Below are 18,151 nucleotides of genomic sequence, written 5' to 3'. Positions count from 1 at the left end.
TGATGCCATTTTTAGGTAACTATGGCAGAATTAGAAGAGGGCTTTAGTCCATCATTGCACAGGGCCACATGTAAAGGCAAGAAATTATTACTAAACTGAATAATGTAATAAACTTTGGAGTTTAGGCTAATATGACTGGGTTTTCAATTCTTCCTTCCAAGTACTAGAGAGACCTACTAGAACAATGGTGTACATGTGGAGTAAATGCAATCATTGCATACCTTTTATAGAGATGGAATATATGGCCATAGGCCTGGGCTTTAAATTGGCTTGTCAGCTGTTCCTCTTGCCAATATCAGGGAACATGAGTATGGATTGTTTTAGTTGGTAGCTTTAAGTCCTGACCAAGGGCACATAGCAGCATCTCTTTAGTCAATGGGAGATCTATTTTTTTCCAACCAAACTTTTGGCCAGTCAGTTTAATAAAAATGTCATTTGATATTTTAAAAGGAAAATCGTATTGGAAGATTCTCTGAAGGATTCATTTAACATCTTAGTCTCCATTTTTTTTCTAGTTCTGCCTTGGCATTTAGAAGTTGAAAGGAAATGGTATTCGTAATTCTCTGAACCTCTCTGGTTAATAAATTACTGGTACTTTGGTATACCAAAATGTTCTATTAGCCTCTTATTATTATTTCCAAGTCATTTGATACTTTCTGTCCTCAGGTGAGACATTAATTCTTATAAAAGTCAATGGAGTTACACATAGGGTGAATCTGTCCCCTTATATTTAACTGCTAGGCTTTTGAAATATAATAGAGCTCAGTGGGATGGGGGAGAGTGTATGTGTATCACCTTTTATTTGCCTAACATAAGTAATACAGCGCTAAACAGAAGAAGGCTTTACAGCTCTTGGTTATTCCTGGTCTTGAGATTCTGTTACTTGCCTTGTCCCTATTTCCCTTTTCCTTGTGTCCTCTAAATATATTTCCTTGTTAAATCTGTTCTGCGAGTGATATCTTAAATTTCATTTGTTGCCCAGTTTGTTTTTTTGCCATAATTCACAAGATACTAAATTGTTTGCTTACTTTGATATTGCTAGATTTTTAAAAGGTTTATTACATAGGCTTCTAATATAGCCTGGCTTTTGAATTCTCTTGTTTAGTCTTTACTAGTCTTTATCTGTATTCTCTTAAGATGTCATTTCTTCTGGCTGTTTCCAAAGCTTTTAAAGACAGCAATGAGTGATTTGTAGGGTATTTTAAAAGAGAGCCTGTTTACTCTCTTCCACTAAGATAAGGTTGTCTTTAAGACTGTCACTTCTCACCTAATGCTGTTCAGGATTTCACCTTGGTCAGTCTGTTGTTTCTCTTATTGTCCTTAGCAAGTTCTTGTTCCTGGATAGTAGAAGCCAGTTTTTATAAAATTGAAGCTAACAAGATTGTAAGTTAAAATTTGGATGATATTTCATCATTGCAAAAACCTTATAAGTTTGGGGGGGCTTATTAACTAATTTTGATGGCTCATGCCTTTCCAATCAAAAGTTGTACAAATGGATTGGCTGTGTGTGTTTTTGCTGAGTAAAGCTGGCTCTGAATTAAGGTGCATTGTGCCAGCAACATGGTAGTCTCTATTTATCTGACATTCCAATCAACATAATTTTCAGATCAGAAATGTGGAATCAGATATATATCTTTTCAGAATCACTATTTGGACTTCAGTGCCACAGCTGATCCTCACTTCAATTAAGCAGTATTGTAAAAATATATATATTTTTAAATCTCCTAATACTGTAAGCACATAACCTCCCCTCCCCCCCCCACACACACACAATGGGTTTTTCCTCAATTTCCACAGTGACTCTGGGAGGAACATTGGCCCTACCCCCAGGAGGTGACAACAGGGAATAGCCATGCGTGATTGCTTCTCCCTCCTCCATACCCACCCGCCCACGGCGCCAAGATGTTTTCCCCCCCCCTTTTTTTTTTTTCAATCTATGAACTTCGAGGTACGCATTCAGTTTCTGAAATGTTGAAAGTGAAACAAATGTATAAGGTGAGATCTCTAGCTGCTGTAAGTCAGTTATACACTGTTTATATGCACAACTATACTGATTTACACTAGTGGAGGATCTGGTCTAAAATATTCAGTTTATATTCATAAAGGTTAAACTTTTATCATCACTTTTTTTTTTTTTTTTACAGTCATATTCTTTTTCTGGCAGAGCCTCATGCAGGTTTTAAAATAGCTTTCAACATGTTTGATACTGATGGCAATGAGATGGTCGACAAAAAGGAGTTCTTAGTGGTATGTATATTAGATATTGCCCTTTGATCAGTTTCTGAGTATTTTGACATAATCTTGCTATCATTCTATTTTTATGTTTAAATTCTTTATGACAATGAGAGATTGCATAAAATGGTAAGTAACTGTAAATGTCAACTATTTATAATGGCGCATAGATGTACTGCATGCTGTGCTTTGAAGTTGAATTGCCATTTCCCTTCTACTCCTTTTGTTGTTGTTAATAAATTTATCAAATAAAATTCCTTTTGGGCTAATATTGCCACAGCTGTGATCAGCAGTTACTTGAGCTAGACACACTTTGGTATAACAATGAGGGAGTTTGTGGCAGGATGTTCTCCAGGTGGCCCCTTGACTTTGTCGTTTATTTCCCCACTTGATCCAAAATAACCTGAATCTGTTGACTTTCATGACAAGCTGCAAGGCCAATCTATTTTGGGGACCATTTGGAGAGGCTCTGAGGTGGAATTGAGATATTGCTGTGCTGCTTAGCCCCACCGTATCATTAAGGTCCGATTTCATCAAAAAGCATATTGATTTCAGGTGAAGACTTACAGTGAAGCACATGCTGAAGTGATTTGCTGAATTGGGCCCTTAGTGATTTTATTACACCTGGATGATGTTGGTGGCAAGGCTGACTGGGGTCTGAATAATTTGTATTTTTAAATAATGGCAGGGCACCTAGAGCTTTTGGATTAGGTGTTGTGACAGATATGACAATTTCCTGCAATATCATTGGGGCCGGGGATGAGGGGTTCCTGGTGCAGGAGGGGGCTCAGGGCTGGGGCAGATGGTTGGGGTGCAAGGGGTGAGGGCTCTGGTTGGGGGTGCGGGCTCTGGGGTGGGGTGGGGCCGGGGATGAGTTTGGGGTGCAGGCAGGCTGCCCCCGGCTGAGGCCAGAGAGGAGCATTCCCCCCAGCCCTCTCCCCACCGGCAGCAGCGAGCTCCGGGGCAGGAGCCCCCTCTCCACTCCCGGCAGCACACTCACCTCACACCACTAACACTGCACGTGCTCTTAGGGCCCCTCTCAGATCCAGGAATCCCCCTCGCCTCCCCTGTGGTGGGTGCAGGGGAGGGGCTGCCATCACGTGTGCGCCTCCTCCCCTGCTGCTGCCCCTCACTGTAGCCTCACTGGGGGGGGGGGATGGGGCTGCCCCTTGCCCAGCGTGGGGCAGGAGCGGTGACTGCGGGCAGGGGGGCCCCCTGTGCTGGTGGACAGTCCCGCTGGAAAAGCGAAAGGTCTGTCCGTCTGAGGCGTAAGGGCAGGGTCAGCCTGGGTCAGACAGGCCCTGGCACTAGTGGCTGTGGGTCACTGGGACCCTGCGGCAGCAGTTGATGCCAGGAGCTGGCATTGCGGAGTGCAGCGCAGAGCTGCAGGGGGCAGCCACCTGCTTGAGGCAGGGATGCTATGGGACCTGGGGGAGACGCGTGGGGGCAGCACGCGGGGGCCGGGATACCCTCGGGGGAGGCGGCAGGTGGGGCCTGAGGAGAGACCCGGTCCCATACATTGGTGGAGCCGGGGCCCCGGGCCCTGAATTTGCTGGAGCGTGGGCACCACAGGCCCATATAACTCGCCATCCCTGCTAGTTCCACTGGATTCTCCAGAAGCCAAAGACAAAGGAAGGACTTTAGGTAATTAACCTGAGTTTAAGCTGACTCAGGGGCTTCATTATGTTCCGGAAAACAGACAGGCCTTCTGTCCAAGAGAAGGGCCCCAATCCTTGGGGAAGGGTTGGAAGGACTGATGCCAACCAAGGGTGATCACTGTTAAGCTTAATAGCATGCACGTGGGTTTTTTTTTTATTGTTTTAATATGTTTTCTCTGAAATGCTTTTTTACTTTACGACTAAATGGCTGACATGAGATGACTAGGCTTAGTCCCTGATTCTACCCTGGGTTTATCACTGTTCCCATGTGGAGTGCCTGTGCAAAGTGTATTACAGGATGAGGGCCTTCTTTGGCTCCGTATAATTTCTAGCAGGCAAAACCTCCACCATAATAACTGGCATAATTTGTGCTAGTCTCTGCTAAGCCAAAGTGTGAATGGATATATATGGGCTGAAACAGTCTGTCATCTGTGAAGCACATTGGCAGGGATATGTAAAATATTGATTTTTGTTGCGCCCTCACTGTTATACTACAATAGAGCCTCAGAGTTACGGACACCTCGGGAATGGAGGTTGTCCGTAACTGAAGTGTTTGTAACTCTGAACAAAGCGCAGCTTGGGCTGCAGATCCAGCGGCTGACTCTCCAGCCCAGGCTTCAGCAGCAGCTGAGCTCCTTACTCAGCGCAGGCATGACTTTGCAAGCTTGTCCTTCTCCTGTGTGCGTGTGTGTGTGTGTGTGTGTGCGCGAGAGAGAGAGAGAGAGAGAGAGAGAAAAGAGTGTCCCCCTCTCGGTAGAGGGGGGAGTAAAAACAGCCCGTTCCCCTTCCAGCTGGGGGAGGGTGGGTAAAAACAGCACATCTCTCTCCTGGAGGGGCAGGGGTGAAAGCAGCGCAGACCCCAGCCCTGCTCCTGCTCTGCTGGATCCAGCTGCCGTGGGCTGGCAGCCCCAGCATCTTGCTGTAAATGGCTGTCCTGCACATGGGGGTGGGGACAGGCAGCCCAGATGTTCCTACGTTTAAGATGCAATACAGGCACAGTACAGTATTTGCTTTTTTTTTTTTTTGTCTCTACTTCTGACTGATTTGTTACTTCTGGTTTCACATGGTGTCCAGTTGACCGGTCAGTCTATAACTATGGTGTCCGTATCTTCGAGATACTACTGTAAATAAAGGAATTAAGTTGCTGTTGTCTCTTGCAAACAGAGAGTTCCCCTGCTGAAGAATCATTTTCCAAGACTCAAAAGTGCTGTTTATTCTAGCAAGAGTTTGGAATAAATTGTATTTAATAAATTGACTTCTGATATGTCTTCTTTGAACAGTAGAATGCTAACACATTGTGTAATTTGCTGAGTTCTCCCACTTTTGGCCTTTGTCTCGGTTTCCTTCTTATGGGACTTTATGGGCTAGATTCTTCTCAATGCCAAGATCTGCACCTCCCCTCCTGTGACAAGCAGGCCATCAGGGAGTCAGTTTTAACTCTCTGATTCTCAAGCCATAGTGGCTCCAGCCCCAGCTCTGGTGTAAGCTTTAGGCCTTAACTGATGTAAACTGGCTATGAACCTTATGCACGCATAGCCCTGCTGAGATTTGGCAAAGTGTAGCAATGTTCTGACATAGTCCCTGTGTAGAAGTTGATGATGGGGAGAAGTTAGAGTTCAATAGTCAGTCCATCAGTATTGTACCGGGTGAGACCTCTGTCTTTCCCTCCCATGGAGGAATTCTCAATTAGCCACTTGCAGTCAGGATGTGGCTCTTTTCTGTTACTCAAGCAATGAGTAGAATCTGGACTGCATATACAAATCTGGCTCTGGTGTTTTCCTTGATCTGAAAAAATAAATTATCTAGATTTAGAATGTGTATTGTGTTTTGTGTACGGGGGAAACATAACAGCCGACATATCAACAGCACCTATAGGGCATAAAATATTACAAACTTTTGAGAGACGCAATGCAAATCTTGGGCATAATTGGGCCCTGTATATGATACACTGTAAACTGTTTAAAAAGTGCTGAAAACCATGATATCACACTAATAGTAAGGTTTATTACACTTTATACAAGTCAGTTTAACTGTATAATTACTTTAGTTATGCAGTGTATAGTATATGAGTGCCAACTATGTGATATTTCAACCATCATATAACCAAATGAGTTACTTGTTACATTGTGTTATAATAAAGACAGGTTATCAGTTTGCTAAAACTGAAATTTTGACTTTTCATCTGAATTTGGAATAAGAAAATGTTTTGAAATCTCAAATTCTCCTGGGACGGGAAAATTATTTCCCATGTAGGTTTAGTATAAATAAATTAAGGTTTTCACAGCAACATCAATTTGTCTAAATTGTACATATAGTTTTGTGTAAATGACGGTATATATTTCATCAGTGTAAATAGTAAACCAAAATACTACATATCTTAAATGTGCAACATGGACTAGTTAACATTGCTATAGGAACACTTTTGCATTTCTTGGCTGTTTAGCCTATAAGTTCTGAAACGTAATACTGCATTAATCTATGTTTTGCAGTTGACAATATCTAATGTATGATTGACATAATATATAAATGGACTTTATAAAGATTTAGATAACCGTGCATGGGTATTATGCTAATCCTTTTTAAGAGGTTTGATAATAAACATATTTGATTCTTCTTTTACTATGATTTTTGGCTCTATATTGTGATGGAAGTTGGAAGGTAATACAGATTTAAATGGAAAATTCATACTATTTCACTCTTCTGGAACTATCACTGCTAAGTAGTTAATGATAAGTGATCTATTTTCTTGATTTACACATTCAGGTGATGAAAGTAATGTAATTAATTTGTTGTACCCTGTGACCATAGAAACATTGTCCTTAAGATTAATTGTGCTATTACACAAGGGATCCAGATCTGATTTTTGATCTCAGATGCTTGTTTTGCAGGCTGTCAAAACAGAGAATAGTATAGAGGTGATTCTTTTTCTGTTGTTCGAAAGATTAAGGGATTTGTGCTGCTACTTTGGCCACTGCTGGTTGAGATTGAGAGCTTCACTCCTGCTCCTTAGTCTTGGGGCACAGTAGCATTGCAACACTGATAGCTTGTCAATAGAATAGACCCAATAGAATGACCAGATAACTCCTGGTCATGAGCCAGGAGTTATGCTCTGTTTACCAGAAGTAATTATTTCATGGGTAGGAGTAAGAGACACAGATGTGACTTTTCATAGAATTATAGAAATTGTAGATAGGAAAAAAGCCATTAGGTCATCTGGTCCATCACTTTGGGTTTGTAGCATTATTCCCAACAGTGTATTCTCCAGAATTTGTCTCGTCCAGTTTCAAATACTAAAACAATGAGAATGATGTAAAACTGTGAGGACCCTGAGGCCCTTGCTCTAAAATATGTGTTCCCTAAGGGTGCTGTTTACTTTGTATTTTATTTAAAAACAAACAATTATTTTTGCCTTTTCATATGGAGGAGAAGGGGGTCAGGAGAGCTGGAGATTAGAAGGTGAGAGTCTGAGTATAAGGTAGTACAGTTTTGGAACATTTATCTATCCCTGGTCATATAAAATGATAATTCTGTTAAAACTATATTTAATAGCTAAACTTTTTACAGCATGTGTATGTATGTATACAGCTCTGTGTATGTAGACATATTGACACACAGGGGCAATTCTGCACTGTTTGTTACGTGCATAGTAGCTCTGTTTCTGAATCAGAAGATAAAATTGGCTTGTTTTGCAGCTTCAAGAGATATTTAGAAAGAAAAATGAGAAAAGAGAAAGAAAAGGAGATGAAGAGAAACGTATAATGTTGGTAAGTAAAATTAGAATAATTGTAGGTTTGTGGTTCTTGAATTTTTTTATGTAGCTCAAAAGTGTGGTTATATTTATTAATTAAGAAGAATATTTATTTAATATTACTAATCACTTTTGAGATTTCTGAGCAACTCCAGGTACCATATCGAATCACATAACTCCTTACAATATAAAGGGTCAATTTGATTCTAAGCCTGTTTATTGAGAGGAGAATAATAAGTACTCCTGGGGGAATTCTACACCAAAAATTAAAACAATCTATGCACAATATTTTAAAATTCTGCAAAATTCTGCATATTTTATTTGTCAAAATAACACAATATAATCACACCAGTTTCAATTAGTTTAGTAATTTATTTCAAAATACATGTGGGCAGGTATGTCTGTAACAATATGGAAAAAAAAGATTCAGGAAATGTTTTTTGACAAATAGAATCCTTAGTAGGCATATTAATTGCTGGGAAAGAGCCCGGCTGTGGGTGAGAGAAATATATTTGGGGTTTTTGGGGGAGGGGAATTGTCATTGAGCCTCCCCCATGCAGACCCTGGTTGACCCCTAGCCTCTATCATTCAGTCAGGCACATCTGCCTCTGTCCCCATGTGTGCCTCCACCCCCACTCAGCCATCCCATCTCCCCCCCTTGTCCCCATGTGTCCCTGCACCCTCACTCCCATTCAGCTCCCACCCCAGTATGCTCCCCACTAGTCCTTCTGAATCCCACACACACACACCCCAGCAGCTCGATGTTACCTACACTGCCTGTCCCCCGCCCATATCCCTGACCTCCTGACCCAGCCTCACAGGCAGGGTGCTGTGAGGAACACAGCCTCGTCTCTTCCCTATCCACAGCTGGGGCTGTTCCTACCCAGAAGTGGCTGCTCTCCGTTTTGGTGCCACAGCAGCCCCTGTTGGGTGAAAGGCGTAACTGCAGCACCTCTCCAGCAGAATATATTTTCTGAAGCGAAAAAAAAGTTCTGCGTGGGAATGAATTCTGCACATGTGCAGTGGCGCAGAATTCCCCCAGGAATAAATAGGATCATTTTGGACCTAAAAGCGAACTACAAAGTTCCTGAAAAAATAAATGTTGTAAGATCCCCAAAGAGGAAAAATATACATAGCTGTTATTTTAAAATACAATTACAGTAGCATTTTATTTTATGTTTTAAATCAATAATTTACTCTGAATCTAAGAAGTCTAGTAGACTTTCTAATGTAGTCTTCTACCATAATGAGAGTGAATTACCTCACTACCATCTTAAATGTAAGTTGAAAGACTCCCTTCATGCTGATCTTCCTTTCTCTCTCCCTCATAATTTTCTCAGAAATGTTCATATGGACTTACTATTTTCATACTTAATTTCAGCCCAAATCCTTTGACACCTTTGAAGAAATGTGCTTCATAAATTAAAAGATAAGCAAACTAAGATTTTGTACTCAGACTGAAATCTTTGTATTGAAGCACCTTATTTTCATTGTTCTTGTGAACAAGGTTTATTGAAAGATCACTGAATATGGTTCACCAGAGAGATCACCAGTTAAACATGTATACGTATGTCTGAAAATCTTCCCTCTGTGTGAGTTAAAAATGCCACAAAAATTAAGTACTGTGCATGACCACTACATTTTTTCAATTGATGATAACTATTTGTGAAACATATGTCTTCATTTCAAATGAACTTGTTCTTACTGAAGACTACAGGTCAAATCTTGAGATTTACTTTTATGTATGTGAAAGGCCAAGGAGTAGTGTAAAAGTTGTGGTTTGGCTGCATTAGGTGAGGCAGCAGCAGGGGCTTATGTCCCTGTAATCTCAGTGGTAGGTCTCTACCAATCCTGCTTCGGAAAATGGGTGGATTCATGCACTGTGCAAATCGATTGGGCCAAAACCCCACATTGTAGGTACCACTTGGATATATCTGCTTCTTATCCCTATGGCTACCATTATGGGTACCTGGCCACTAGGGGATATAGATTCTAGCCCTCAGCTCAACAACTGTTTTGTGTACAGCAAAATCCTTTTATTTATTTATTTATTTATTTGAATTTTAAAAGCATAACATAAAAGTATATTTATCTGGGGCTGTCTGTGTGCTCTCTTCCCAGAGGCTGGCCCCCAAACCACAAGAAACTTGAACATTAGGAGCCACCACATTTTTGAATAACCCAAGCACAGAAAAGAATATTTGTTCACCCTACGGGACACAACTTTTTTCACATTGGCAAACATTTTTAATTGCTCAGTTAATTTTATTGACATGTTTAGGCCAAGTCTAAGCAAAAGAAACTTCATCCTAGAAGGAAAACTTTTGAGAATATTACAGAGACAAAATAGGGGGGTAGAATAGCATATTTCTTGTAACTTAAATTTATCATGGTTGCAATGTACTCAGCTCTATACTTTTTTCTGTTTTAAGAGTCTTAAAACCAAGATGTAAAAAAAGAAAACCATTTGCTTTCCGTCATTTAAAAAAAATACCAACATTTCTAGTAACATGTAAGATAAAGACTTGCCTGTCCTAACCTATTGTGTTGTCTTCTTTCTCTTTCTTTTTGGTTTCATTCTGAAATGTGGTACTTCACTTCACCATTTTTGCTGTATGTCAGCGCCTTCAACTCTATGGATATCATACTTCTACTAACAGTGTATGTACTCTAAATATTTTCTGTGTATATAGTTTTCACCAGTGAGATGGAATCATTTCTTATAACAATTGGCTCTTTATCAAGTAAATGAATTTTACTAGTATAGAGTCTTATTCAGTCAAAAGTATACTCTGTCTTCAGGGCCATAGAAGGCTGCAGATACTTGCTACAGGCATAGAGTAACAGGCTGGCCCATCCAGAGGAGAAATGGATGCCTCTGGATAGGTAAAAAGGAGAAAAAGAGCTGGTCTGTATTAAGGAGTTGTAGACCTACTCTGGGTGGGGTGGTGAACCCATTTAAATAAAGTCCCCCAACAACAATTAGTAATAAAAATTCTGTCCCCTTTCATGGGACATAACAGTAGAGCCTTCAGTAATAACCATGTTCCTAGGGTTCGGTCAGTTTCCCAGCATCTTATCCTAACAGGGCTTAGGGGAAGAGAAGGTCTCAACCATTTTTTTCTTGCACTGTTTGTTCATAAAATAAAACAAAACTACTTCAGAGTAGGATGAGAACAGGGGCTGTTGGTAGAGAGACCAAGATGAGGACAGAGTTTATTACACTTGATTACTCTTTGGGCAGAGGGTGGAAGGAATTTTGAGATTGATGAACTCTGTCCTTTGACCTTTCAGAGTAGAGCAGATTTAGACTCCTTTAAAAGGTCCCACCTGGCTGCCTAGCATAAAAAAGCCTCAGTCTTCATGGTTATATGGGGAGGAATTCATTCTTTTGAGCCAGATTAGCATGATAATTAGGCTGGATGGAGTTTGTGACTGCATTTATAGAAAAGGGGCTAGGATTTGAAGTTTTATATACAGTTCTGTTTCCCATGACTTTTGTAGCTGTGCAGCATTAACAAGAATAAAAAATGGTAAGAACTTTTTTATCCCTGAACTGAACACATGCAGTGCCATTTTTATATAGTACTGTTTCTGATCATGCCTACATTTTAACTCTGTCACTTTGTCTTTCATACAATTGTGCCCAGGTAAGGCAGCACAGACATGTTAAATACATACCTGTTCAATAAGATGATAGTAAGGCAAAAAATATGCACTATAGTCTTGACTTGAAGTCTGTTGAAGCCTTTCTGTTGACTTTAGTGTGCTTTGGATCATGCCCTATGTCAGCGTGAAAGACTTAATGCTTCATATCTCTATATTTCCTTCCTTTTATAGTTTAACAAAACTTACCTTTAAGCATTTCTAAATTTATAATAATTTTCTGACTCTAGTAAAAAAAAAATCTATTTTTATACTCACATTTAGAAAAATAAATCAGCACAGTGGGGGGTTTAAATTGTTTTAAATAAAAGAAATGGGTGGTACTAATGGTGAATTACATCTATTAGCATGCTATTGAATGTGGACCTGGAATTGGAATAATGAACACTTTTATATTTCTGTCATTGAAAACCCAAACTCTGAGGTCCTGAGCACCCTCAGCTTCCATTGAAATCTGGGGCAATTGAGTGTACTCAGAACTTCATAGTATCAAGCTCTGAAGGCTACATCTTACATAAGATGCATCTATAAATGGGTCTGAGTAATTTGATTATTTCTGTCTTTTCATATTACACATGATATTTCTCTGGAGCTAAGCTGGTGCATGCTGTGAATGTGTATTAAGACTAGTACAGCATGAGTTGCATGTGGGTTTTGATTAGCTGAATGCAATCTTATTATTGATGGTTATTATAAAAGTAACATGTAGAAAAATAAAATGTGCATGCTTCAGAAATACTAACTTCATCAGTAATAATCAGTTTTTGTCAGATAAATAAAGTACATCACCAATAAGACAGGTAAATCAATGAATAATTATGTAATAGTATGTGTATCTAAATAAAGGATGAGGTGGTCAAAAATATATGTAACTTCTTGAGGCAGTGATTTATGTTGAACATTTTTTTTTACTTATTTGGCATATTTTGTCTATATTTTATGGTTTAAGAAGAGATATTCTTGTCTAACTTTTTAGTTAATTTTAAAAAAAATGAAGTTTCATTGACTAAAATATACATAATCAACATGATGCATCAGCAGTTGGATCAAAACCAGTTTATCTCTATTTAGATAAAGAGCTTCATAACATGATGTTAAATGTGAAATGAAAAGGTTAGGCATACTAACTGTATTCAGTTTTTATCTTTTGTTCAGACTTTTAATGAATGTTAGCTACAAAATATATTATAATGCACCTAACCTTATACTGGTCAGAATAGTATACAGTTGTTACTTGCAGCATATTAAAAATTGTAGACAATTAATTTTGGTTTGTAGAGGTCCAGTATATTGTATTTAATATTGGGTGACTCTCTTATGGATCTTTCTGGAAGCTCCCCAGAATGAGATTCCATACTTCAGATGAGAGAATTCTTCCAAAGTCGTGTGATAGACTACAGTAACTCCTCACTTAAAGTCGTCCCGGTTAACGTTGTTTTGTTGTTACGTTGCTGATCAATTAGAGAAAATGCTCATTTAAAATTGCGCAATGCTCCCTTATAACGTTGTTTGGCAGCCGCCTGCTTTGTCCACTGCTTGCAGGAAGAGCAGCTCATTGGAGCTAGCTGGTGGGGGCTTGGAACCAGGGTGGACTGGCAGCCCCCCATCAGCTCCCCTAAGTTCCAGCAGACTATCAATTTCCAGGCAGTTTAGCTCACCGGCCCCCTCACTGCCATGTGCTGCTCCTGCCCTCTGCCTTGGAGCTGCTCCCAGGAGCCTCCTGCTTGCTGTGCAGAGGGGGGAGAATGAGGGGTGCTAATGTCAGGGTGTCCCCCTCCCCTGCTCCTGTCCCCCTCAACCTTATCTCCACAGGACGGAGGGAGCTTGCTGGCAGCAGCTGCAGTCTCAACTTTCTGATCTACTTTAAAAGGCAATGTACTTAGAGTGGGGTCAGTGTCCTTAAAGGGGCAATGCGAGTCTCTCTCTCACACACACGGTGCGTGTCTCTGTCTCTCTCTGCCATGCTGTCTCCCCTCCCTCCATTTGTGCTGCCTTGTAGAGTGTGAGGCTACATTAACAACAATGTGTTAACGCTTGAGGGCTCAGCCGAGTGCTAGTTCATCATTTAGCTGTAAGGCATTCCCTGGGAAATATCCTACCCCCTTCCACCCTCTGACTTCACCACCTCAACCAAGCTTCACAATCATCACTGCTGTGTACAGTATTAAATCGTTTGTTTAAAACTTATACTGTGTATATGTGTGTGTACATATATAAAATATAGTCTCTTGTCTGGCGAAAAAAATTTCCCTGCAACCTAACCCCCCCATTTATATTAATTCTTATGGGGAAATTGGATTTGCTTAACATCATTTCACTTAAAGTAGCATTTTTCAGGAATATAACTACAAAATTAAGCGAGGAGTTACTGTATCTTCAGACCTATGGTATGTAAGACTTTGGTAATTACAGAGTTTGTATGGCGTGGGAACAGTATATTTATCTTTTTAATATATGGTCCAAATCATCCAAAGGGTTTATGTTCTATTGGCTAAAAATCTCTTGTCATACAATATAATTTTAGATGTTTGTTTTCTCATACAGTATATAAATAAATGCCAGATTTAAGTAAGCTTACTTTAAAAAGGAGTTAAAAATTATTTGACAAAATTTAAGTTTGTAATGACTTTCTGCTTTGACTTTATTAGAAAGCACAAAATGAATATCTTGTTCATTTTTGTCTTACACTCGTTTATAAAATCTTAGTAATTTTCAGAGAAATTAAACAATATACAAGGTTGGCATCTCAACTAATTTAAGTCTTTGTCCTGCATGCCACTACATGCAAAAGTAAAATACCTTATTTCTAAGCATATAATTAAAGATATTTCTCTTCAGGCAAAAATATTGTGAACTACAATAAGCAGAAATACTTCACCCAAGAGATCTCTGTGAATTTTTTTCTCTGTTCTTTTTCAGTAAGATGACACGTTAGCTTGGTGTCAAAACATTGTTATTGCTCTTTACTATTAAGAGAAAGTATATTTCAGAATACATTTCTGATTTTTGATTCATCTTCAGGCAAATAATAATTAAATGAAAGCCCCATGAGCATGGATTACACTGATAAGACATACTTAAATGATGTCTTCAGTCATGTAACCATATTTTACTACTGGCTAGATTGGGAAGGTGAGTGCCGTGGAGGCTGCATATGTTAGCTGAGGAAATATTGTGCTAACAGAGAATTGAGAATAATATTTCAAGAGAGATTTTTCCTAAAATATAAATTGTAAGGTCTCCTTTCTAAATTTTCAACTGTTGAAATTTTCTTAGTACATATGACGTTGAATGTGTGGAAAATCAAAAATAAGCCCTGCAGAATACTCCTCACAACATCTATGTGGCTTTATAGATATGCTAAAAATCCTAAAAGGAATCCCATGGGATTCTGCGAAGTGTACAATGGGGCAGAGTATTCTGTAGTTTATGAGAGTGTAAGACCTTTAATAGCAACAATTTATGCTGATTTTAAAAAACAAAAGTAAGGATATTTTTCCCACTTGTAATTGGAAGATTGAATTTAGTTCCCAGTCTTTGTCTCTTCTGCCAGACTGACAGGAGTTGGGAGCACTGAAGATAGGGAATCAGGCCTAGACTAATGGGGGAAAGGGCATGGGAGGAAGTGCAACAGAACATTCAACAGTGATAACAGTAACCAAGTTAGAAGAAGCCTTGACTGCCTCCAATATCACCTTATCTAGTTCTCCTTAGCCAGAAAGATGGAAGCTGTCATGTTGGACCTCCAAGGGTGGTTGTAAAGTGCGGAAGGGGGCAAAATGTAAGAGGTGTAAGTGTCTCAGGCCTCTAAAATAGTTGCAGAGCACCTCCATGGCAAAAAGATATGGCTTACAGTTCTTTCAAACAGAGCACATGATAAATTTGATCAATGGACACCTACAATCAGGTTTTCTTGCTGTATAGTCTGCAACTAGAACTTGGTCTCAGTGTGGACCTGATTCTTATTTTCCTTAACACTACTAGGATGGATCTTTTGTTGGAATTAAATTATTTGCAACTATTTAGATAATGCTATTGGTGCATGTCATGCTTTGATAAATCAGAAAACAAGCTCCCTATCACAAGCAGCCTAATCTATTTATAAATTAATATGTTGACAAAATGATGAAATTACTAATAATACCAGCTTGCCAATACATTTTCACTTTACATATACTCCAGAATGTTTCTGTTTATAGTAGGGCTATCAAATGATTAAAAAAAAATCGCAAATAATCGTGAGATTAAAAAAAATAGTCTCAATTAATCACAGTTTTAATTGCATTGCTAAACAATAATAGAATACCAATTTAAATTTATTATAAATATTTGTGGATATTTTTCTACATTTTCAAATATATTGATTTCAGTTACAACACAGAATACAAGGTGTACAGTGCTCACTTTATATTACTATTTTTGATTACAAATATTTGCACTGTAAACAAGATTTTTAAAAGCGCAATCTACAAGTCGAAGCGTGAAGGGGCATACAAATGTTTAGCATATCTGGCATGTAAATACCTTGCAATGCCAGCTACAACAGTGCCATGCAAATGCCTGTTCTCACTTTCAGGTGACATTGTAAATAAGAAGCTGGTAGCATTATTTCCTGTAAATGTAAACAACTTGTTTGTCTTAGTAATTGGCTGAACAAGAAATAGGACCGAGCAGACTTGTAGGCTCTAAAACTTTACAATTTTTTGTTTTTGAGTGCAGTTATGTGAAAAAAATAATTCTACAGTTGTAAATTTCACTTTCACTATAAAGAGATTGCACTACAGTGCTTGTATGAGGTGAATTGAAAAATACTTTTAAAAATCTTTTTTACTGTACAAATATTTGTATTAAAAATAATATCAAGTGAGCGTGGTACATTTGGTATTCTGTGTTGTAATTGAAATCAATATATCTGAAATGTAGAAAAACATCAAAAATATTTATAATACATTTAAATTGGTATTTTATTATTGTTTAGCAGTGCAATTAAAACTGATTAATTGTGACTATTTTTTAAATCTAGTTAATTTGTTTTGCATTAATCGCTTAAGTTTTGTAAAGCCCACATTATGACTAATAAGGAAATAGATATTGATACTATTACCCTTTTGAAAATGCCTTGGGTTTACAAGGAGTGTGATATAATACTTTTCTTTGTTCAGGAAAAAAAAACCAAAGGTAAACTCATGCAGTTTTCTTCTTTTTGAAGATTAGTTAGAAAAGATTTTAAAGTGTATAAGTTGTTGTTCTTTATGATTGTTCTGTGGTTTTCAAACAGTTGTGCTTCTTGAAACTTCTACAGGTACTTAAGACAGATGGAAAGGACCTTGTCCCCAGAAGCTATTGGGATACATTGAGACGTAGCACAAGCCAAGCTCTCTTTTCGGACCTTGCAGAGGTATAATAAAACCTCTGTCTGGTCCATGAACAAATTGCCATTTTATTTATTTCCTTTTGTATTTTAATGTTTTCCCCATTGTTGTGGATCTTATTTCCTTTCTTTTTAAAATAGTTCTTTTAAAAACAGTGTTTATGGAAAGTTGTCATATGAAATTAATGTGGCTGAATACAGTGGCATTACTTGAAGTTGTCATTTCTAGTCAGCTAGCATTCTCTTTTGCAAGATTTGGAAGATCAAGTCCTATCACTATAGCCTTGATGTTAGGATATTTATCTAATATTAATTTAAAAAAAACCTGATTTCTATATAACTGAAAAATTAGGAACCCTTTTTCAATTAGGGCTTGATCCTGTGAGGTGATGACTTTAATGAGAGTAGAGCGCACTCAGCATCTCTCATGAGGTATCCAAGACTTTGCGGGTTCAGGCCTTTAACTTGCTTTAAAACATAGGTTAGCCAAGTTTATTTTTACAGAAGGTCATGGTCAGCAATATTATGTATGCCTTTGCTAAAGATTCTTTTTAATTTATTGTATTGAAAAGAGTGATGTTTCAGGCAGTTAAAACAATTGAATACATTAATCTCAGTCTTTATCTTTAGATATTGCACGATCATTGTGAAAGACTAGCAATATCTCTATTCCATCAAAAATGAATGTATGCAGGTATCTAAATTATAATAAAAATAAAAAACTTATTTCATTATTCATTCAAAAAGTTGAATAAACAGAATGTGTATATGTCTTTGTATTGATAATTTAAAAGAGAGGCTAAAGGCCAGATCCTCCAAACTGGCATTTCTGTCCCCAGCTACAGTGTGAAGGAGGTTGCTGTACATTGGGCCAGGCTGGTCATGGCCCCAAGCATTGGCCACCTGTAGCAGCTCCCCAGTAACACTTCTATCTCAAGCCATGCAAATCACACCAGGGACAGTAATGAGGGAAGCGTAGGAGCTGCTTTACCAGTCTTATGTCACCTGAGGATTCTCCCATACTGAGGGTATCTCCAGTCAGCTGGATTAGCTTGAAGTACAGCAAAGCTGGAGACAGATTGTCTTTACATCTGTTGTACTTACGTGAGCAAAATTAACACTTAGATGTACAATATTTTAAGATTAGTATTCTTTAGAAGCCTTTTTAATGTGAACCTGTCCAGTAGGCAATTAGGCATATCATTAAAGGTGCATTACACTGACATCTGTAGACTGCAATAATTAAAACTTACCAGCATCTAGTTTTGGTAGGGTTACCATACGTCCGGTTTTTCCCGGACATGTCCGGCTTTTCGGCAATCAAACCCCCGTCCGGGGGGAATTGCCAAAAAGCCGAACATGTCCGGGAAAAATACCGGCCGGGCACTTCCTCTCCCGCGGCTGCTCTGCTCCTACCCTGACTCAGACTTCGGCTCTGTTTAAGAGCCAAGCTGCCCGAGCCAGCGCTACCGGCTT

General features: G+C 38.8%; 1 protein-coding gene across 4 annotated transcripts in view; it reads left to right on the top strand.

Annotated features, from left to right (window-relative positions):
- The window catches only part of MICU3 (mitochondrial calcium uptake family member 3), an 81,302-nt gene that overhangs the window by 26,268 nt on the left and 36,883 nt on the right, over nucleotides 1-18,151 (top strand). For 2 of the 4 annotated variants that reach the window (XM_024193309.2, XM_024193301.2), the window contains exons 5-8: nucleotides 2,165-2,247; nucleotides 7,583-7,654; nucleotides 10,261-10,299; nucleotides 16,607-16,702. In XM_024193309.2, the coding sequence (XP_024049077.1) occupies nucleotides 2,165-2,247; nucleotides 7,583-7,654; nucleotides 10,261-10,299; nucleotides 16,607-16,702 (290 nt within the window). Of the gene's footprint in view, nucleotides 1-2,164; nucleotides 2,248-7,582; nucleotides 7,655-10,260; nucleotides 10,300-16,582; nucleotides 16,703-18,151 lie in introns of all 4 variants that reach the window. The other 2 variants (XM_024193325.3, XM_024193316.3) reach the window with 2 other exon arrangements.

This window comes from Terrapene carolina, unplaced genomic scaffold, assembly GCF_002925995.2.
Source record: "Terrapene carolina triunguis isolate 2854851 unplaced genomic scaffold, T_m_triunguis-2.0 Scaffold66, whole genome shotgun sequence".
NCBI classification, from domain to species: domain Eukaryota; kingdom Metazoa; phylum Chordata; order Testudines; family Emydidae; genus Terrapene; species Terrapene triunguis.
The sequence above is the reverse complement of the archived record's forward strand: the minus strand, read 5'-3'. Positions and strand labels throughout refer to the sequence as shown.